Source organism: Oratosquilla oratoria, chromosome 13 (genome assembly GCF_046742065.1).
Source record: "Oratosquilla oratoria isolate Oo_2021 chromosome 13, ASM4674206v1, whole genome shotgun sequence".
In the NCBI taxonomy this organism is placed as follows: Eukaryota; Metazoa; Arthropoda; class Malacostraca; order Stomatopoda; family Squillidae; genus Oratosquilla; species Oratosquilla oratoria.
Genome location: NC_134789.1, coordinates 69,082,298 through 69,105,589, shown reverse-complemented (window position 1 = coordinate 69,105,589; position 23,292 = coordinate 69,082,298). Strand labels below are relative to the sequence as shown.

The 23,292-nt window shown below is 40.3% G+C and overlaps 1 protein-coding gene across 15 annotated transcripts in view; it reads right to left on the bottom strand.

Moving 5' to 3' along the window:
- The window catches only part of LOC143032483 (uncharacterized), a 111,533-nt gene that overhangs the window by 76,198 nt on the left and 12,043 nt on the right, over window positions 1–23,292 (bottom strand). For 12 of the 15 annotated variants that reach the window (XR_012967113.1, XR_012967114.1, XM_076197346.1 and 9 more), the window contains 3 exons: window positions 8,498–8,901; window positions 5,639–5,816; window positions 592–668 (listed from right to left, as the gene is read on the bottom strand). Coding sequence is in view for 13 of the 15 variants with exons in the window: in XM_076197346.1 (XP_076053461.1) it covers window positions 592–668; window positions 5,639–5,816; window positions 8,498–8,812 (570 nt within the window). In the remaining 2 variants the exon portion in view is untranslated. Of the gene's footprint in view, window positions 1–591; window positions 669–5,638; window positions 5,817–8,497; window positions 8,902–10,235; window positions 10,370–23,292 lie in introns of all 15 variants that reach the window. The other 3 variants (XM_076197337.1, XM_076197338.1, XM_076197342.1) reach the window with 2 other exon arrangements.

Below are 23,292 nucleotides of genomic sequence, written 5' to 3'. Positions count from 1 at the left end.
CTTATAGAGCAGAGAATAAAAACATCCCTTTACATACATACATATACCAAAGGCTTTTTCCCCTACACGGGGGGTAGCCAAAAAGAAAAAGGCACAGAAACCACTCCCACCCATTCCATTTCCTATATATTCCACTCCCCTCCACCTTCTTCCCTCCCTTCTATCTCGGCACCTCCTGGATGATGGGTCATCCCTACATCCTGTCCACCACCCTGGGTCAGAAGCAATGTCGCAAGACATCCCTTCAAATCACATAATTTTTTTCATCCACTTGTATCCACTCTCCATTCCGTACTATCTTTTGCTTTCTCTCTACAATGACTAACAGACATTCCTCTGGCATCCAATGCCCCCCTTTATTCCACACATTTCAGTCTTTGTCCTACTTTCTGGTCGAGTAGTCCTATTCTCCACTCTCTTTTCCCTACAAAATCTGCTTGTCTTTCCTCAATCATTCCTTCTATATGCCCAAACCATCACTCTATGATCTACTCAATCCAACAGCTCTTTTTCCACTTCCATTCTCTATCTCATCTCCACATTTCTATCACATTGATGGATCAACATATATATGGAAATAATTTCACTTACGGAGAGAAGTTCATATTGCTTGTTGGTGAACGCAATTCTCTTGCGTTTAATTTGAAGTGACCCTCCGTTGTTTCCTTCTGAAAGACAAACATAATCATTACTCTGCAACAAAGCAATACTCCAAATGTAATGGAATTTAGAAGAGCTATATTGGGGAAATGGTGTACATAAATGGATGCTGGCTTGTGGATTGAGAATGGGCAAGAAGAAGAAGAAGAAGAAGAAGAAGAAGAAGAAGAAGAAGAAGAAGAAGAAGAAGAAGAAGAAGAAGAAGAAGAAGAAGAAGAAGAAGAAGAAGAAGAAGAAGAAGAAGAAGAAGAAGAAGAAGAAGAAGAAGAAGAAGAAGAAGAAGAAGAAGAAGAAGAAGAAGAAGAAGAAGAAGAAGAAGAAGAAGAAGAAGAAGAAGAAGAAGAAGAAGAAGAAGAAGAAGAAGAAGAAGAAGAAGAAGAAGAAGAATAAGAAGAAGAAGAAGAAGAAGAAGAAGAATTGTAATGTTTACTGAAAAGAAGAGATTAAAAAGGAAAGACATGATGGGAAAGATTTTGACAAATTCAAAAAACAATCTTGGTAATACTAATGCAGTCTTACAACAATTGATGCTACTAGAGTTAACATTTAGGGATGAATATTATGTTTGAATTACAGTTCAAAATACAGACTTCAAAATAGTAGCTGCTTTGATAAAATATTTTACCTGCAAACTTAAAAAATAAGTAAAAACATGTATAACAGAAATATTTCCCAAAATTTCAATACATCTTTGAAACTTAAAACATCATCTTCTGGATTGCAAGCATCATCCCACAGCAGGAAGGAAAGTCTAGAATAAATTGGAGAAGGGAGAGGTTATGGATGTAAAAAACAGAGGGAATGATGGTTGTACATAAATTCACCATGGGCTCCCCCCCGTCCCCCTTACAACAAGGGAGGTTGCCAAAGTCAAAAGGCATAATTCCACTCCCACCCACTACACTCCCATTCCCCACCCCTCCCTCTCTTCTTGGCTTCTCCTGGATGACGGATCATCTTTGCATCTCGCCCATTGCCCTGGGTCAGAAGCAATGCAGCAAGACACAGCAAGGCTGCTTACTTTAATCAAAGACCCCCCCTTCCATCCCCTCATGCAGAAAGAGAGAAGGCAGGGAGAAATCCCTTCAGGCTGTATCAAAATATCATTCATGCATAACCACTCCTTAACCCACCATCCCCCACCCACTCCCTTCCATGCATCACAGCATCATCCATATACAACCATTCTCCACTCACCCCTATCTTCTGTCTTCTCCCTTCCTTCCTCAACAGACATCACCCTTTTTCTCAATGCCCCTTTTACCCCATCCATCCATCTCATCTTTGGTCACCCCCTCCTGTTCACTCCATCCACCTCTGCCTTCCACACTTCTTTTATTAATCTTTCTTCACTCATTCCTTCCACGTGTTCAAACCATCTCGATACTCTTTCATCAATCCTATCTCCCAACACCTTTTCCACCCCTGCTCTCCTCACCTCTTCATTTTTTACTCTAACAAGCCTAGTGACCCTTACCATAATTCTCACTCATTTCATCTCAAACACATTTAAACTCTTCCTCTTTCTTTTTCCATGTCTCTGCCACATACAGGGCTGTCGGCACAATTACCCCTTCATACCAACACTCTCCAAGTTCACATACGAACAAAGATTGGACAAATTTGAACTACCAACCCTGGAACAAAGAAGAGAAAGAGGAGAATTACGAAAGGGATGAAAGTCCTTGATAGAGATGACGTACTAAATTGGGATAGGAGAAAAACAAGAGGACACAAAAAGAAACTTAACGAGAATAGTTACAGAAGAGATCTAACAAAGAATAGCTTCCCACAGAGTGATAGATATCTGGAGCAAACTGAATGAGGAAATACTGTGTGCAAAATCTATACAAGAATTTAACCCCTTCCATACGGTGCCGCACACGTAGGCGTCATGGACTTAGATCTCGGTGGCAGCAGCCAATGCCAGCCGTACGACGTGTCGTAATAATATTCTCATCATAAAATATAGTCACCGCTTATATCAATCGTTCTCTCTTCACCCGTGAATTTTGATAACCATAGAAAATGCGATTACAAAAGAATTAGAAGGAATGTCATTATGGAGGGGCGACTACAATAAATATAATCAAGACGCCGATATGGCAGCCTCGCGAATACACTCGCTCCCCATGACGCCTACGTGTGCGGCACCGTATGGAAGGGGTTAAGATCAAACTGGATGCTGAAAGATACAAAAGCAGGTCACTACGAGCATAGCTCTTTTCCCGTAAAATACAACTAGGTACAACTAGGTAAATACAATCTCTTCATACAATCAAGTGCTCCCTTAACCACTTCCATATGGTGACGCCTACGTAGGTGGCATGAGGAGCAAGTGGGTACTCGATGATGCCGACGTCGCCATCTTGATTGTATTTATTGTAGTCGTCCCTACGTAACTTTCATTCTCTCTAAACTGGCTTCATCATACTTTCTATGGTTATCAAAATACACAGGTGAAAGAGAATGAACGATTGAGCACTGACTTTATTTTTTATAATGCGATTATTATGACGCAACATCGCACGTCGGGCAGCTAATGCTGCCAGACGTGCGATGTGCCCCGGAGTGAAGAGGTTAATATTTGCTATATATGTAAATGACATGGAAGAAGGCATTGAAAGTTACATGAACTACTTTGCGGATGACGCAAAATTATTAATGAGAATAAACTCCGAAATAGACTGACTCATTACAGAGTGATCTCAACAGTCTCAGAATGGAGCAAGAGATGGGAGGTAGAATTCAACATCAAGAAGTGCAGTATAATTGAATTTGGAAAAAGCAAGAATAGAATATCAGGACAGTATAGAATTGATGGAAAAGAAATAAAGAAAGTAAATTCTGAAAGAGACCTAGGAGTAATCATCACCAAAGACATGTTGCCAGATAAACATATAAATAAAATAGTCGGAGAAACATACAATTTGTTGAGATCAATAAAGGTGGCCTTAAATACCTGGATAAGGAAATGATTAAGAAAATATTACAAACACTGATAAGGACAAAATTGAAATATGCAGCGCTGATATGGTCACCCAGTGCAAAAAAGAATACAAGAAAATAAAGAATACAAAGAGCAACGACAAAGATGGCCCCAACTCTTTCAAACCTGACATATGAACAAAGATTGGCTGAACTGGAATTAACAACCCTGGAACAAAGAAGAGAACGAGGGGACCTACTAACCATCTACAGAATTATGAAATGTAAGGAACGACTTGATAGAGAGGACTAATTAAAGTGGGACACAGAAAAAAAGAAAAAAAAAAAAAAAATGAAACTCAAAAAGGATAACTATAGAAAAGACCTGAAAAAGAACAGCTTCCCACACAGAGTGATGATATATGGAACAAATGGGATGAGAAAATAGTGTGTGCAAACACAATACAAGAATTTAAGAACAAACTTGATCTTGTGAGATAAAAAAAGGGGTCACCACGAGCATAGCTCCCCTTCCCATATAATACAACTAGGTAAATACATTCAAACTCCTTCTCTCTTCCTCTCTTATGCTCCATGTTTCTGCCCCATACAGTGCTGTCAGTACAATCACTCCTTCATACAATCTCCTTTTAGCATCCATTCCCAGATGTCTATATCTCATTACACTTTTTAATCCACCAAGGCATTTACTCGCTTCTCTCAATCTACATTCTACCTCCACCTCCTCTCCTCCCTTTCCTGCCACATTCACACCCAAGTATCTAAAACTATCCACTTCCTCCAGTCTCTCTCCCTTAATACTCCCAGTCTGTTGCCACTTTCACCCCTTGTACATCTCATCACCTTTTACCCACATTTATCTTCAACTTCCTTCTTTCACACACTTTCCCAAACTCTGTCACTAACTTCCTCAATCCCTCCTCTGATCCTGCTACAAGCGCAGTGTCATCCACAAACAACAGCTGGCTTATCTCCCACTTTTCTCCATTTTCTTTAACCATCTCCAATCCCTGACCCACCACCCTTGCATTCACCTCCTGCACCACCACATCCATGTATAAATTGAACAGCCAGGGTGACATAACACATCCCTGACGAAGTCCCACCTTTACCTCAAACCACTCACTCTCTCCATTTCTAATCCTGACACACGCTCTACTACTCTCGTAAAAACTCTTGACAGCTCCTAAAAGCTTTCCTCCTATCCCATATATCTGCAATACCTCCCACAGTGCCTTCCTGTCTACCCTGTCATAAGCCTTTTCCAAATCCATAAAAGCCCAAAAAACATCCTAACCTTTTCCTATAGCTTTCTCACATATCTGTCTCCCTAAAAATCTGATCTACACAACCTCTACCTGTATTAAACCTACACTGTCCCTCTCCTAATCCTCTCAATCAAGACCCTCCCATAAGCCTTCCCAACTACACTTAACAAACTATTCCCTCTGAAACTACTACACTCACAGTTGTCCCCTTTTCCCTTGTAAAGTGGAACTATACAGGCACCCCTCCAGTCCTCTGGCACTCTACCCTCTCTTAAACAAACATTAAATAACCTCACCAGCCACTCCACCATCACTGTACCTCCTTTTTTCAGACATTCAGCATGACATCCATCCAGACCATCTGATATTCCCTCACACTCTCCCCTTAGAACATGTACATCCTTAACTCTTCCTATTATACTCCTACCTACCACTACATAGTCCATTAACGCTCTATCTACCACCCTACCATCCACTACCCTCTCCCATGTGTACTTATGCTTGACTTTCTTCCTAAACACTGTATTTGCAATCACCAACTCTCTAGACACTTCTCCACCTTCAACTCTCCACTATGATTCTTTCCTGGAACTCCATATTTCGCAACCACTCCATCTATTGGTTCATTTCCTACCCTAGCATAAAGGTCTCTCAATAATACTACATTGATGTTTCTCAAAAGGCAACTAAAAATCCATCTATTAGAAATATAAGTGTCATACTTCAATATGAAAACCTTTCGTATGTTTACAGATAATGACCTTCATTTTCTTGCTGTTGCTGCTGCTGCTGCTGCTGCTGTTGTTGTTGTTGCTGTTGTTGTTGTTGCTGCTGCCCTGCCTCAGATCCTGCCTGCCTTTTGTCACTGAGGGAAAGGTTGAGTGCACCGCCTGTCTGTTGGTCTGCTGGATTTATCTGAGTTAACATCTGCTGCTGCAGCTGCAAAATGCAGAAAGATAACTATATTCATCCATATAATACCAAAGGCCCTTTCTCCCTAATTTGGGAGGTAGCCCAGTCAAAACACACATCTAATTCATATACAATTAAAATCCATTCAATGTCCCTCCTATCTAAAAGCTGAACAAGCAAGTCTAAATCAAAAGTGATAGTAGTTAATGGCTAATTTACTGGCTATCAATCAATTGCTCCAAAACCTAAATCTTTCTTGCAAGAGATCTGTGGCCCCCAGGTAATTGGCCACAACCACCAGTTTGGCCCATAAGATATTTTGTGATGTTGTCAGAATAGGGTGTGAGTAGGACAACACAGAACAAGGTGCTCAGTAAGTCTATGTGGTGGCTGCATCTGAGAGCACTTAAAAGTCTGAAGCCACACCAATTCAGTTTTAATGCTGGGCGGTGACCTGAACAGTCATGCCACGTACAGGGCGTTCAGGATAAATCTGATCATTTTATTTTCTGTGATTTCAGAACCATTTGAAGGATTTAATAGCAGTAAAGTGCAATGGATAGCTGATTCTGTGTACTCTTGGTGGGTGTGACAGCTAGAGTATGGACAACTGAAAAGCACCAGAATATTGGAAGACAGTGACCTGCATCATCATGATTCGTGCCAGATTAAAACATTCAGAAATCTTAGCTGCAGCTCAGTGCTCCTTGAAAACCGTGAGGGCCATGGGATGTGAGCTGAAGAATTGCAACGAAGATGTGGAAGCAGTGGCTAGCACAAAGAATCATACCAGGCATTCTGACTCCATCCGCACAACAAAATTCATCGAAAAGCTGCAAAAAAAGGTGCAGCAAGATCTAGGCAAGGCAATCAGGACCTTGGCGAGAGAGATGGACGTCTGAGTGGTGACTATGAAGAAAGCGCTGAATGAGGATCTTTGCTACTCTTCATACAAGAGGCACAAGAGCCAATTACTCACCACCAAGGCCCAAGAGAACTGCCTTAAGAAAGCCAAGAAACTCCTTAACAAGGTCAAACACCCAGTTGAACTGGGGATGCTCTGGTTCTTCTCAAATGAGAAGAACTTCTGCCAAGACCAGTTGGACAACATGCAGAACACCAAGTGGCTAGCCTACAGTCCACACAAAGTCCTGCGCTTCATGAAGACCAAGTTCCCTCAAACTGTGATGGTCTTTGGGTGCGTTTCCAGCGAAGGCCATGTCATGCCACCCCACATCTTTGAAGAGGGACTCAGATTCACTTCAGATGGCTATATAGAGTTGTCCACTGTTGCTAAGCACTGGGTGGAGAGTGTGGCTGTGGGAAGACCATAAGTGTGGCAGCAGGACTCAGCTCCATGTCACATCTCCGGGAAAACCCAGAGGTGGCTGCCTGAGAATTTCTACAACTTCACCAGTCCCAAAATCTGGCCCCTCCAATTTGCCTGATTGAAACCCATGGACTATTATGTGTGGGGCACAGTTGAAAAAGACACCAACTGTACCGCCTGCAACACTAAGGATGACCTGGTTGCTAAGATTAAACTGGTGTTCAGGCATCTCTCGAAGGACACCATGAAGGCTGAGTGCTGTAGGTTCAGGTCCCACCTGGAGGCAGTGGTGAAGGCTCAGGGTGGCTTCTTTGAGTGAGCTGTATTTGGCAAAAGATCCTCTTAGAGATGCACTTTGAATTTTGAGAATACATAAATTTTTGGCCAATATACGTTTTTCCTTCTTTTCCAAAAAAAGTGTCAAATTTATCCTGAACACCTTGTAGTTCAAGTAGTTCTTGCTTATCTTGGGAATGATTTCTCTGCTGATATGATATCTGGAGGAGCCTGGTGATGTACAGGATTGAAAGACCCATTGTGGAAGGTTCATTTTGCAATTTACGTATGTGTGTTTATGTATGGACATATGTGAAGAGCTGAAGAGCTGAGGACAGATTACTTCAAATATTTGAATAGTGCAGTTCTGAGGTCAATTCCTACTACTTTCAGATGGCTGTATTTGTGAAATACTGAGTGAAAAATGGAAGAGTTCAAGGGCTCTTGCATAAAATAGTATGCCTATCATTCTCTCGTATGCTGTTCTATTGGGACGGATACTGACTAGATTGGTGAAAGAAGAATGGTATGCCCACATTCAGGTTAACTTTTGTACTAATGCAGTATCAGTAAAGAATTGTCCTGACAATATATATTGAATGCAACCACCACCAGAAGACTGAGCACATTGTACTACATTGTTTTACACTCACTCAAGACAGCTACATAAAATGTCTCCATTGAGTGAATTATGTGCTGAACTGAAGGTAATATCCAGTTTCCTGGGTGTCACAGCCTCCTGCAGAATTTATCTATGACAGCAAGATCGATTTGTGAACGAGAATGTTATTCATCCCCTTTACCACTTAGCCTTTGATACCTCATCTATTTTCTACTTCCTGCAACAGTCTTCTGTGGTACTTTGTAAAAAATTACGAGCCCAGTTAAGCCTCAATTCTAAGATGGGTGACTGAGTCAAAGCACACACCCACTCAACAAAACGAGTCACTGTAGTGAAGAGGTTAGACAGTGCATGCCCCAGGACACATAAGAGTGGCCTTCCATCATACAGAACAATAAGCCACGAAAATTCTTCATATTCTACATGATTTGGAAAAAAATAAAATAAAATAAAAAACAAAACAAAAACAAAAAAACAAACCTGTTGAAACTGTGCAAGCATTCCAGCTTGGTACTGAAGGATGTGACTCATAAGATTCTGTTGCAGTTGGTTCAGTTGTGTAATGACTATGTCTTGTGGCACAATTGGGGCTGGGCTAGCACTAGCTGACAAAGAGTCAGCCCCAGAAATGCTGGCAGGTGTAGCAGCAGCTGCAACAGCAGTGATGGTATCACCTGAAGTTGCATCATCATCAGAGGAGGGTGCAGCAGCAGCAGCAGTAATGGTAACAGCAGGAGAAGCAGCTGGTAAACCCCTTTCTATTGTGGCGCCCCCAGAATCCTCAGGACTGTCCATGACACCCGACTCTAGGGGCTCAGCTCCTTAGCTACTAGACTTAACGAGGGACATCTTGTGAGGCAGCCCCTGGGCATTACATTGTGGAGCTGGAAAACAAAATTTAAGTATCTCAGGAATACTGTATCGCAACTAAAAACTGCTAAAAATTAAAACAGAAGTTACCTTTGATAAAACTAAATGCAGCTAACATTAGAAATAAAATAACATGGATTATAATAAAAAACATGTCAAATAACAATGAAAAAAAAAATAAATCAATCAATCAACCAACCAATCCATTACCACAGATCTCTCTTATAATCCACCAATGGCTACCAGTTCAGCTCATAAGTCACTCAGCGATTAGATTCTCTGGACTTGTCTGGTGTGTATGTAGGATAGTGTGGTATAATGTGCTCTGTGCCTTCTGTGTGGTGACTGCTTCTAGAGCATTTAATATCTATTGCCTGGCCAATTCTGTGTTATTACCATTTCCTTGTGGCACAGTGACAAACAGGTGTACCAGAGTAATCCATGCTTGTGTTGGGAATCAGTCCTCTGATGGAGTGATACCTGGGAAGTGGTACCTAGGTGAAGTATAAAATTTGGTAGTTTATCAAGGGCTGTTTTGTGTGCATTTACAAAATTACAGTATAGAGTAAAAGAGCTAAATATATGTATATGTTTTCGTGTGGAAATGTTAACAGTTTTATTCAACTAAGATCACCCAACAAGCACTGAAGAGAGAAAACTGACAGAACTGTAATGGTGACTATAAACATGATATTTGACACAATCCAAAAACACATCCTGTTAAACAAGTTCATACAAACCTTCAACAATAACAAGATATGACTTACACATTTCTTGTGTGTTACAGGGTAATGAGTAGGCCTTTCCCACAGCAACCACTTATCAGGAACTAAAAACATGTACAACAGGGTCCCCGTAAAAGCAATACTATAGCTATTCAACCTGTCTATAATCTCTCTTTAATCCCTACCTGGAGCCACCAAAGCATATAAATAACAGCCCAGCACCACAACTACAAAACAGAAAATAAAAAAACATATCTCCACAAGCTAGAACTGTGGCCAACATCACACAATGACCACACCCCCTCAAAAGTCCACAGTCAAGCTGTTCACCCTCTACCCTCCATCAACCTCACCCAGGGGCAGACTGGCCATTAGAGCATTTGGGCAATGCCTGGTGGGCTGGTTCTTTTGTGCCCAAGTGGGCCAGTACAAGGGCCAGCTCTGCTTAGGAAAAAGCTTTCTCTGGTTGGGTCAGGGAATTAACATGGTCATTTATGTAAGAGGCTGGTAGATGAAGGTAGACAAGTAGGTAGAGGGGTAGGTGGCAAGAAATTTATTTTTACGAGTTAAATGTTTTGAAAACAACAGGCATAAGAGAGTTGGAGTTGCATAATCTCACTCACCATCTAAGTTTGTAAACACAGCTAGGGTACCGATATTGGTGCTGATGTGACGAAATGTAAACACTAAGCCATTCCGCTTCGAGATCATGATTGCTTGTGCAAGCAGTATTGCTTGAGACAGTGTAACAGTCTTTCTGATTGGAGAAGGGTGGAGGAGAAAAATTTATTGGTACATTGAGTGAGAAGTTACACCTTAAGGGGAGGCACTTATTTCTAATGGTCAAAATTATTGGATGAATTAAGTAGTGACGTCGGAACAGAGATGGCTTAGTGAGTGAATTGGGGATCCCAGGCAGGAGTCCTCTGGTGTACCTAAAGCTAACAAGTTGTAGAAGATTCTAGTGAAGAAAATCAAGAAAATATCTCAACCGTTTAAATACCCTACTAGAAGCACATACTAAGTGGAGCTTGACTAAGTAAGATGAACTGAGGCTTGGGGCCTACTCTATAAAGTGATGTCACACTCCCTTAATGAAGTGGTTTCCTGTGGATGTGCTGTGTCTTGCGACACTGCTTCTGACCCAGGGCAGTGGGCAAGATGCAGGGATGACCTGTCATTCAGGAGGTACCAAGATAAGAGGGACGGAAGTGGGTGGAAGGGAGTGGAGTATGTTAGGGATGGAATGGGTGGGAGTGGTTTTTGTTTTTTGGCTACCTCCCTTATAAGGGGGTAAAAGCCTTTGGTATAAAAACAAAGACAACTCATTAGTATAAATGAGGTCTTTGATGCTCTGCTATGGATTTGATGTGGGTACGTCTTTTGTGACCAAGTTACATAGCAACAGCAATAGAATTGGTTCTGCATTCTCTTCCAACTAGAAAACTTGTAGAGGACACCATCCAATATCATCAATGAATGAAATAAAGCCCAGTGTCTTCTTTTGAGTTTAGGTCAAAATAATTAAAAATTATTTTATCCAGCTTACTGGGAAACCTCTGGTGTCTATCTATATATCAATCTATATACCAAAGGCTTTCCCCCTTATGAAAGTAGTCAAGTCAAAAGGCATGTAGCCTACCCGTTCCACTCCCATGCACCACCCTTTTTTTCCTTCTAATCTTAGATCCTCGTGGATTAACCATCAACCCTGTATCCCACCCACTGCCCTGGGTCAGAAGCAATGCAGCAAGACAAAGCAACTCCACAGCAAGGCTGCTTTAGTTAATTGGTGACCCCTTCTCTGTCCCCTCATGAAGAAAAAGAGAAGACCAGGAGAAATCCTTTCAGGCTGCATCAAAATATTATTTACACATAACCACTCCCTACTCCAATTCCCCACCCCTCCCATCCTTGCATCAAAGTGTCATCTATACATATCTATTCTCCACTCGTCCCTATCACTTGCCTCCTTCCTTCCTTACTTTAAGTCCCTTTCACCCCATCCATCCATCTCATCCTCGGTTGTCCCCTCAAGTTCGCTCCTCCACATCTCTTTTACTAATTTTTTTCACTCATTCTTTCCATGTGTCCAAACCCTCCCAATACTCCTTCCTCAGCCCTATTTGTCGTCATCTTTTCAAACCCCCACCCTCCTCTTCATTTTTCACTCTATCCAACCTACTATACTTCTCAGATATTTCCTCTCAAACACATTTAAACTTTTCCTCTCTGCCTCTCTTAAATTCCAAGTCTCCACTCATTATAGTACCATCTGAACAATCACCCCTTTGTATAATCTCCTCTTTGCATCCATTCCCAGATGTCTATTTCTCATGACTTTTTAATCCTCTAAGGCATTTACTTGTTTATCTCAATCTACAATTTACCTCCACTTCTCCCTTTCCTGCCGCATGCAACCCCAAATATCTAAAACTGTCCACTTCCTCCAGCCTCCCTCAAGACTTACTTCCAACTCACAACCCTCCTCTCCCCTTGTACATCCTTACTGTTACATACTTTCCCAAACTCCATCACTAACTGCCTTAATCCCTCCTCTTACCTTACCACAAGCACAGTGGCATCAGTAAACAACTGGATTATTTCCAATTTTTCTCCATATTCCTTAACCATTTCCAGTCCTTTGCCCTTTACCCTCACATTTACCTTCAGCACCACTCCACAATGTACACATGAACAGCCATGGCAACATGATACATCCCTGACACAGCCCCACATTTACCTCAAACCACTCTATTTCCAATTCCGACACAGGCGTAGTACTACTATTGTAAAATCACTTGACTGTCCTTAACAGCTTTCCCCCAATCTCATATATATGCAATAAATCCCAGTGCCTTCCTGTTTACCCTGTTATAAGCCTTTTGTAAATTTATAAAGCCCCCCCCAAAAAAAAAAAAAAAATCTTAACTTTTGCTAAAGCTTTCTTACATATCTGCCCTACCACAAAAATCTGATCCATGCAATCCCTATTTTTCCCAAACCCACACTGCTTCTCATCAATTACTCCCTCTATTCTCCTAATCCTCTCAATTAAAACCCTCCCAATTACTTAACAAACTGATCCCTCTAAAACTACTACAATCACATTTCTCATTTTCCCCTATAAAGCAGAACTATAAATGCAGTCCTCTGGTGCTCTACCCTCCATTAGACACACATTAAACAACTTCACCAGTCAGTCCACTATCACTGTACCTCCCTTCTTCAGACACTGCATAACACCCATCCAACCCCAGGTGCTTTACCTGCTCTCATCATTTTCAAAACTACTTGTACATTACCTTTTCTCTTTTATCCTCCATTTTCCTCTCCCATCACTCATTTTCTTAGTGCCTCCCACTGCTCCCAACAATCCCTCCCTTTCCTCCTCCACATTCCACAGCTCTCCAATATATTCTGCCCATCTTCCCCTTAGCTCTTGAATATGATGATGCTTATGTATGTGTCATGAGCTGCAAGTGCAGGTTATGCGGATTCCAGCATCAGCTTCCTAATTGTATTTATTTTGTAGTTATAGCCGAGTGACCACTGTGTTCTGTGAACAGACCTGATCACATTTTCTATTATGCCAGGATTTAAAGCTTACAAGGATAGGCTTACTCTTCTACTTGGTGGGAATATCGCAGGATTCAAACTGAAGCTGTTCTTAATTTACCATTCGGAAAGCCCACATGTCTCAAACGCTATGTGCATGATTTTGCTGGATTTGACAGTGAAAAAGAACTCGGTGAGATACATGAAAAAAATATTGATATTTTCAAAAGAACTTTCATTGGAATGTGAATTAGAAGATGTGGAAGAATTATTAGATCAAGAATCTGGTGAACTAACAAATGAAGAACTCATCGAATTGGAAGAGGGACGAGTGGCTGAAGTGAAGAGAAGACAAGCAGACAAAGAAGAAGAGTTGCCAGTAAGGAAATTCACCACTAAGGGATTATCAAAAAGCTTTGCTACAATGAATGAATTCCTTATACATTTAGAAGTAATGGACCCCAACTTACTTCAAATGCTTTACAAGGATTGAAAGGATGATAACAATGTGGTGTGTCCATATTGTGAAATTTATGGAGAGAAAAAAAAAAAAGCAATCCAGTCACTCCTACCGTTGCACCTGCTGCCACCTTACTGACCGTTACCCCACACCCCCTACAACACTGACCGTTACCCCTCCTCCCAACACACCAACAGAGCCCAGTACCAGCTATCTGAGCAGTGACTTAGTTTTGTTTGTGTCTTTGTTTTAAATTGTCTTTCTGTATTTCCACAAATGTTTTCTATTTTTTTTTCAACATATTCTGTACATAATTGTATTTTTCAGTATTACTGTATTACTTTTATGTTTTCAATATCAAACCAACAGTAGTAACTTTAATATTCTGTGCTTGATTTAAGCATAACTTAATATGAAATGGTATGATGTTTGGAGAAATATGTTGTAGAGACACGTGTTCAGAGTACTTAAACTTCAATATGATATATATATATATATATATATATATATATATATTATATATATATATATATATATATATAGATATATATATGACATAAGCGGAGTAGGAAACACAGGAGTCTTAGTCTTGAGTTTATTCCTGACTAGTTTCGCAGGTATGCTTTTTCAAAGGAATGGGTTTACAAACGGGCTGTGGGCATTATATACATGGGGTGGACCTCACTACCACCTCGTGTTACCATAGTTGGTGACGAGTGTGAACATTACATTGTGGCTAACGTAACAATGATGAAATTTTGCAATTAAATATGATGATAACACTAATAACAAAGAAATTATTAATAGTAATTGTAACTGATAATGATAACAATGATAATAAAAAAAAAAAAAAAATTATATTTAAATAATAATAGTAACAATAACAATAATAATAAAAGTAATAATAATAATAATAATAATAATAATAATAATGATAATAATAATAATAAAAATAATATATAAATGATAACACTAATAACAAAGAAATTAATAGTAATTATAACAATAATAATGATAATAAAACAAAATTTAAATATTTAAATAATAATAGTAACAATAATAATAACAATAATAATAATAACATAATAAATAATGATAATAATAATGATAAAATTTAAATTTAAATATTTAAATAATAATAATAACAATAATAATAATAACAATGATGATAAAAGTAATAATAATAATAATAATAATAATAATAAAAAATATATAAAATAAAAATAATGATAATAACAATAAAAATAATAATAATAATAGTAATAATAATAATGATAATAACAATGATAATAATAATAATAATAATAAGTGTTGAAAATAGTAATAAATAATATTAAAAGAATAATAATCATGATAAGACTCCTGTGTTTCCTACTCCGCTTACGTCAACCTGTCAGAAGTCTCAACATATATATATAATATATATATATATATATATATATATATACATACTGTATATTATATATACATATATATATCTATATATAAAATGTTATATAAGAAAATGTGGGTAAATTATGACTGGGAGTCTACTATTCCTATGGGAATTTAACACATGTCCGACATACAACCAAATCGAGTTACGACTAGACGGTCGGAACCAATTGCAGTCGTAAGTTGACGACTACCTGTATTTGACTCATATTGATGAGGTTAACTCCTTGAATACATGCCTATGCAGGTGTCATGAATATACGAGGATGTAGCTGAATGACCCGCTTAATCTGTGAACAGGTTTAATCACCTTTTCAGTGGTTTATTTTAGCTCTGTTGCCACCATCACTTTCAGTTCCCTTCTCTCCTTAATTATTGGTTTTAATTCTGTCAACTGTTCCTTCTATGATATATTTCTTCATTCACTTTTAAGTTTCCTTCACTTTCTTTTCACCATTGTATTAATGTACGTCACTCATCTGTAGGCCCCATGCATGACTTTTCTTCTGTGTACCAAAAAATTTTCTCCTCCACCCTTTTCTCCAATCAGAAAGACTGTTACATTGTCTCAAACAATACTGCTTACACAAACAATTTTGGTCACGAAGCGGAGTGGCTTAGTGTATACATTTCATCATATCAGCACCAATATTGATACCCTAACTTGTGTTTACAAACTTTAGATGATGAGCGAGATTATGTGACTCTGCAATTCCGTCGCAGCTGTTGTTTTCAAAACATCTATCTCATAAAAATGAATTTCTCGCCACCTAACCCTCTATCTACCTACTTGTCTTTGTTTCATAGTATGGTTTTCATATTTGATAATCTTAGAATTATTTCAGTCAGCATTGTGGCCTGTATCGTATCTACAGTGCTCAACAAGGAAGTACGAACGGTTAGTGAGAATGAATGAGTCATAAATCAATAAACAAAAGCTCACTTTGTACATCTAATACTTTGATGGGTGGCCTTTACGTGCAATGATCTCACGAAGGCAGTTTGGAATGGAAGTGGCATACTTGGCAAGATGTGCAGGGGTTATACTGGCCCAGGATTGGCGAATGGCTGCCTCGAGCTTGGGCACAGAGCTCGTATCTTTACCCTGCAGGTCTTGTTTAATGTGGTTCCACAGGTTTTCTATTGGGTTTATGTCAGGACTATTGACTGGCCAGTCTGCTATGTAAGGTATATGATTGTCTTTAAGCCACTGAGTAACACTACGAGCAGTGTAGGCTGGGGCGTGATCATGTTGAAAGATGTTAGCACCTGAGCTATTAGAAGAATCCTCCAGGTGGTCATTTAAGAGTTCATAATTAACATATTGGTTCACTTTTACATTTTTTGGTAGTCCCCCACCCACTCCCCTTCATGCATCATCCATACACAACCATTCTCCATTCACCCCTATCTTCTGTCCTCTCCCGTCCTTCCTCAACAGACATTCCCCTCTTTCCCAATGCCCCTTTTACCCCATCCATCCATCTCATCCTAGGTTGCCCCCCTCATGTTCACTCCTTCCACACCTCTTTTACTAATCTTTCTTCACTCATTCTTTCCATGTGTCCAAACCATCCCAATACTCTTTCATCAACCCTATCTCCCAACTCCCTTTCCACCCCTGTTCTCCTCCTCACCTCCTCATTTCTCACTCTATCCAACCTAGTAACCCCTATCATACTTCTCAGGCATTTCATCTCAAACACATTCAAATTCCTTCTCTCTTCCTCTCATGTTCCACGTTTCTGCCCCGTACAGTGCTGTTGGCACAATCACTTCTTCATACAATCTCCTTATAGCATCCATCCCCAAATGTATATTTCTCATTACACTTTTTAACCCACCAAGGCATTTACTCGCTTCTTTCAATCTACATTCTACCTCTACCACTACTCCTCCCTTTCCTGTCACATTCGCACCCGAGTATCTAAAACTATCCACTTCTTCCAGTCTCTCTCCCTTTATACTCACTTTCAGCCTGCTGTCACTTTCTCCCCTTGTACATCTCATCACCTTACTTTTAGCCACATTTATCTTCAACTTCCTTCTTTCACACACTTTCCCAAACTCTGTCACTAACTTCCTTAATCCCTCCTCTGATCCTGCCACAAACGCAATGTTGTGCAAACAACAACTGACTTATCTCCCACTTTTCTCCATTTTCTTTAACCATTTCCAACCCCCTACCCACGATCCTTGCATTTACCTCTCGCATCACCCCATCCATGTATAGATTGAACAGCCAGGGTAACATAAAACATCCCTGACAAAGTTCCACCTTTACCTCAAACCACTCATTCTCTCCATTTCTAATCCTAACACAAGCTCTACTACTCTCGTAAAAACTCTTGACTGCTCTTAACAGCTTTCCTCCTATCCCATATATCTGCAAAACCTCCCACAGTGCCTTTCTGTCTACCCTGTCATAAGCCTTTTCCAAATCCATAAAAGCCCAAAAAACATCTTTACCTTTTCCTATAGCTTTCTCACATATCGTCTTACCACAAAGATCTGATCTTCACAACCCCTACCTGTCCTAAAACCACAATATTCCTCACCAATTACTCCCTCTGTCCCTCTCCTAATCCTCTCAATCAAAGACCCTCCCATACGCCTTCCCAACTGCACTCAACAAGCTGATCCCTCTGAAACTACTACACTCACACTTGTCCCCCTTTCCCTTGTAAAGTGGTACTATACAGGCACTCCTCCAGCACTCTACCCTCTCATAAACAAACATTAAATAACCTCACCAGCCAGTCCACCATCACTATACCTACTTTTTTCAGACATTCTGCATGGCATCCATCCAACCCAGGTGCCCTACCTGCTCTCATCATCTTAACAGCTGCTTTTGCTTCATCTTTTCTTATTTCTCCTCCATTTTCCTCATTCATCATTGTCACTTTCTTAGCGCTTCCCACTGCAACTACCTTTCCCTCCCTATTCTCCTTCACATTTAGCAGCTCCCTAAAATACTCTGCCCACCTTCCTTTCACTGTCCTCTCTTCCATTATCATCTCTCCATCTGCACATTTGACCTTTTCTTCTCTATTTGATTTGCCTCCTCTTTCTCTTTTAATATCTTTCCAAAACATCTTTTTATTACTTTTAATAGTTTCTGTCATACTCTTACCCCATTTCACATCTGCTCTCCTCTTTACCTCCTTAATCTTATGCTTTACTTCTCTTCTTTTTACTTTGTACCTCTCATACGATTCCCTCATCCTAATTTGTAACCAATCTATGAATGCCTACTTCTTCTCTTCTACACCCTTCTTTGCTTTCTCATCCCACCACTCACTACCCTCCTTCTATTTCCTCCTGTCCTTGTTCCACACACCATCTCTGCCCACCTTATGACTCCCTCCTTGAACCATCCCCATTCCTCCTTCACTCCTAGTTCTACTCTATCCTTCACTACCTCCCACTCCTCTCTCAGCTTCTTTTTATACTCCTCCTTTTCTTTCTCATTTAAACATTTCACTCTAAGTACCTCCTTACCTTTTGCCCTTTTCCTCTTTCTCCACATATTCTCCACTCTCAACTTACCTTCCACCAGAAAATGATCTGATATTCCCCAACTCTCTCCCTTTAGAACATGCACATCCTTAACTCTTCCTACCATACTCCTGGTCACCACTATATAGTCCATTAACCACTTCCATACGGTGATGCCTACGTAGGCCTCATGAGGAGCAAGTGGGTATGCAATGATGCCGACGTTGGCGTCTTGATTATATTTATTGTAGTCGTACCTACGTAACCTCCATCCTCTCTAAACTGGCTTCATCATATTTTCTATGGTTATCAAAATTCACGGGTGAAAGAGAACGAATGATTGAGCACCGACTTTATTTTTTACAATGCAATTATTATGACGCAACATCGCACGTTGGGCAGCTAATGCTGCCAGATGTGCGATGTGCCCCGGAGTGAAGAGGTTAACACACTATTTGCCACCCTTCCATCCACCACCCTCTCCCATGTGTACTTATGCTTGAATTTCTTCCTAAACGTATTTGCTACCATCAACTCTCTTTCGAGACATGTCTCTACCATCAACTCTCCACTACATAGCAGAACACCCACACACACCAAGAAACATTAAAACAACACCCAAAGACCTGTATCACACACAGATACTCTCTTCTCTTCCTCCACAACCACCAAATACCAGCCTCTGGAAATATATTCATAATCATATCACTCACCGCTCCATTAACACACTGAAAGACAACACATTGCTGCATGCCAGACACCCTGATATCCACCCTTTTGAATCCTCTCTCCCATGAGAGGACAGAGTCCACCTGGCCAGACTGCGGTGCGGCCACCACCCAGCACTTCTAAGCTACCAGAAGAGGCTGGATGACTGCATTGTGAACAGCTGCCCAGGATGTAACACTTCACCCCATACCATACAACACATAATGGAAGACTGCATTATACACAATCATGCACGCAAACAACACAACATACACTCTATAAAGGATTTGTGGGAAAACCCAGTTTCGGCTGTGGCATTCCTTGGGGAGACGGGACTGCTCGGACAGACAGTCTAGGGAATGACAACAACAACAACAACAACTCTCCACTACAATTTTTTCCTGGAACTCCATACGTCCCACTCTGCCTATTGATTCCTTTCCTATCCTAGCATTAAGGTCTACCAATACAACTACAATGACATTTCTTCCTAAGCCCTCTATGCACTCATTTAAATCTATCCAAAAAGCTTCCCTTTCCTCTATGCTTTTCTCACTACCAGGCCCATATGCACTTGCAAAGACCCACATCTCCCTTCCCAGCTTCACCTTCATCCACATCAACCTTGAAGAAACCTCCTTCCACTCCATTACATGCTTACTTATTTCCACTTACTAGTATAGCAACCCCTTCTCTCCTTCATCCCTTCTTCACTCCTGAGAACCTCCAAACTACACTCCTGAACTCACACTCGCCCCTCCCTTTCAATTTAGTTTCACTCAAAGCCAGCACATCCATCTTTCTTTTCACAAACATACTTCCTATCTCTTTCCTTTTACTCTCATCTGTACCACATCCACACACATTAAAAGACCCAAACCTTAGGGTACTGGTTGGAAAACTCCTAGACCCTCTTATGCCTTTACTTTTTTTTTTTAATGTCCCCTGTGGGGCTACAGGTAGAAGGATTCCTAGTCCTATCCCCAGTCCCTTTTTTTGTAGCCTCTTACGACTAAAGTGGGAAGACTTGGTGGCAGCTTTTTTTTCCCACCACAGGGTAGGCGAAACAAGGAAAGGAAATTTTCAAAGAAATGATATAGGACAGTAACGAGGGGTTGGGGGTCAATACAATGGAGGGGCAGTCGCAGTATAATAAAAGTGTCATCATTTCTCTATGAACAGTCTTCCTCTATCACAGACAAAATGATGTGTGGCTTTGGTCAATAGGGGTGCCCCATATAGACCCTAAAGTATCAACTGCATGTTACTTTGCCACAATAACATGCAGCCAATACCCCAGACGGGGTGGCAGTGTAATACTAGACATAAAAATTAAACCACCTTTCTTGAGTTGATATGAAAGTCTATCCAGTTCCTAAAGAATTCAAACAATATTTCATAATACCATCAGAAACACTGATCAACCATAATTGTACTGACAACCATACTCAACTTGTTTCTAGACATACATATACCAAGGGCCTCTTCCTTCTTACAAGGGGGGGCAGGCAAAGCCAATGGCATAAATCCACTCCCACCCATTTCATCCCTACATACTCCACTCCCATTCACCAGCCCTCCCCTCCCTCTTTTCTTGGCTCCTCCTGGATAATGGGTCGTCCCCACATTTCACCCACTGCCCTGGGTCAGAAGCATTGCAGCAAGACACAGCACATCCATAGTATGGCTGCTTCATTTACTCGGTGATCCCCCCACCCCCTCCATCCCCTCATGCAGAAAGAGAGGACAGAGATATACCTTTGTGTCAAAATATCATTCACACATACTCCCTCATCCCCCTGATCCCCCAACCACTCCCTTCCATGCATCACAGCATCATCCATACACAGGGATCAGTATTGGCTCCTATAATGTTTGCTATTTGTGTGAATAACATGGGTGAAGATATGGAATGTTACATGAGCTTCTTTGCAGATGATGCAAAATTGCTGAGGAAAGTGAATACTGAAAAGGATTGTGAATTGCTGCAGAGATCTGAACAGGGTTTGGAAATGGAATCAGAAGTGGGAAGTGGACTTCAACATCAAGAAATGTAGCATAATGGAACTTGGGAAGAAAAAAATATATATATATATCAGGACAATATAAAATTGGTACAAAGGAAGTAAAGAAAGTGGGATCTGAAAAAGACCTGGGAGTTATCATCACAAATGACATGTTTCCTGATAAACAGATAAACAAAATTGGAGAATCCTACAACTTGCTAAGATCAGTAAAGGTGGCTTTTACCTACTTGGATGAAGGAAGTAAAAAAAGTGGGATCAGAAAAAGACCTGGGAGTAATCATCACAAATGACATGTCTCCTGATAAACATATAAACAAAATTGTTGGAGAATCCTACAAATTGCGAAGATCAATAAAGGTGGCTTTTACCTACTTGGACAAAGTAATGAAGAAAATACCAGTCACCCTGATAAAGCCTAGACTGGAGTATGTTGTGACACTATGGTCACCCAGTACCAAAAAGAATATAAAGAAAATTGAAAGAATCTAGATAAAAACTACAAAGATAGCCCCAACTCTTTCAAAACTGTCATACGAGGAGAAATTGTCAAAACTAAAATTATGGACTCGGGAACAAAGACGAGAAGAGGGGACTTGCTAATGATCTATAGAATCATGGAAGACATAGAAATCCTTGATAAAGAAGACTTACTAGATTGGGATAAGAGAAATACAAGGGAACATGAAAAGAAACTCAAAAAGGAGTTATAGAAGAGTGAGAGAAAAAAAAAAAAAAAATCCATATAGTGATGGATATCTGGAACAAACTGGATGAAACAATAGTGTGTGCAAAAACTATACACGAATTTAAGAGCAAAACTAGACACTGCAAGATACAAAGATGTGGTACCATGAGCATAGCTCCCCTTCCCATAAGATACAACTAGGTAGGCCTAAATACAACCATTCTCAATGAAAAGATTTAAATTTCAGAAGATACATAATACCTATCTTCAAACAAAATCACCAAACTAACATTTTATTGACCTATTTCTCTTCTCTCTACCATCTCTATACTAATAAAGATATCAACCCTACAAATAGGCATACTTCACATATTACTCCTGCCTTAATAGCAAGACTTCCATGTTGTTCACTAACCTAGCAGCAAACTAGTTCCACAAAAAAGCACAATACTGATAGCAATGCAGACAGAAACATGGTATCTATCATGAAGAAACATGCATTACAAAGACAATATCAGTGACACTGTCTGGAAGGAATGCAATGCTGAGTGATACAAGGACAATAATAATATTTGTTGCCTCGAATGTCACTGACTGGAAATCATCAACCCTACATCAGCTACAGCAACGGACATTGGTCCCTCCCATAGATACAAGGACAATAATAATATTTGTTGCCTTGAATGGTCCCTGGGCCCTCCCACAGACTTTAATGGGACGAAATATTGGATTATTATGTGTAGGACTGTTTCAATATCACTGGCTCAATAGCAAGAGAAGTGCAGCTTGTTGCTGTTGGCACTTCTTATATGAAAACATAGACAAAATAAAGATGATAAAGATCTTGGGCCAGGTCCAAAGACCAAGTGTCAGCACATCATGGCTGCGACTACATCCAAGATAAAAGCCAGGGTGTGTATGAATCCTGTATATGGGCAGCAGGGAGATGATTCTCCTTGACATCTGCTTTACTGAGACACCACTTGCAGGAACCCATTGTTAATCCAAATGCGAAAACCCGTATCAGGGAGGTAGCCAACTCAAAGGCATACAGTACCTACTCCCATCCACCACCCTTTCCCCCAATCTCATCTTAGCTCCTCATGGATGACAGGTCATCCCTGTATCCTGCCCATTGCAAGACCAACAAATTAAAAATAATTTCAGTGATAGAATCTATTTCAAAACAAAAAAATCAATCATGCAATCAACCTCTTGCATCATGCCTCTTTTGCGGACAACCCATGGCTCCCAGCTATTGACACTGGTCAGGCCTGTAAGTGACTCAGGGAAGAAATATTGAGTTC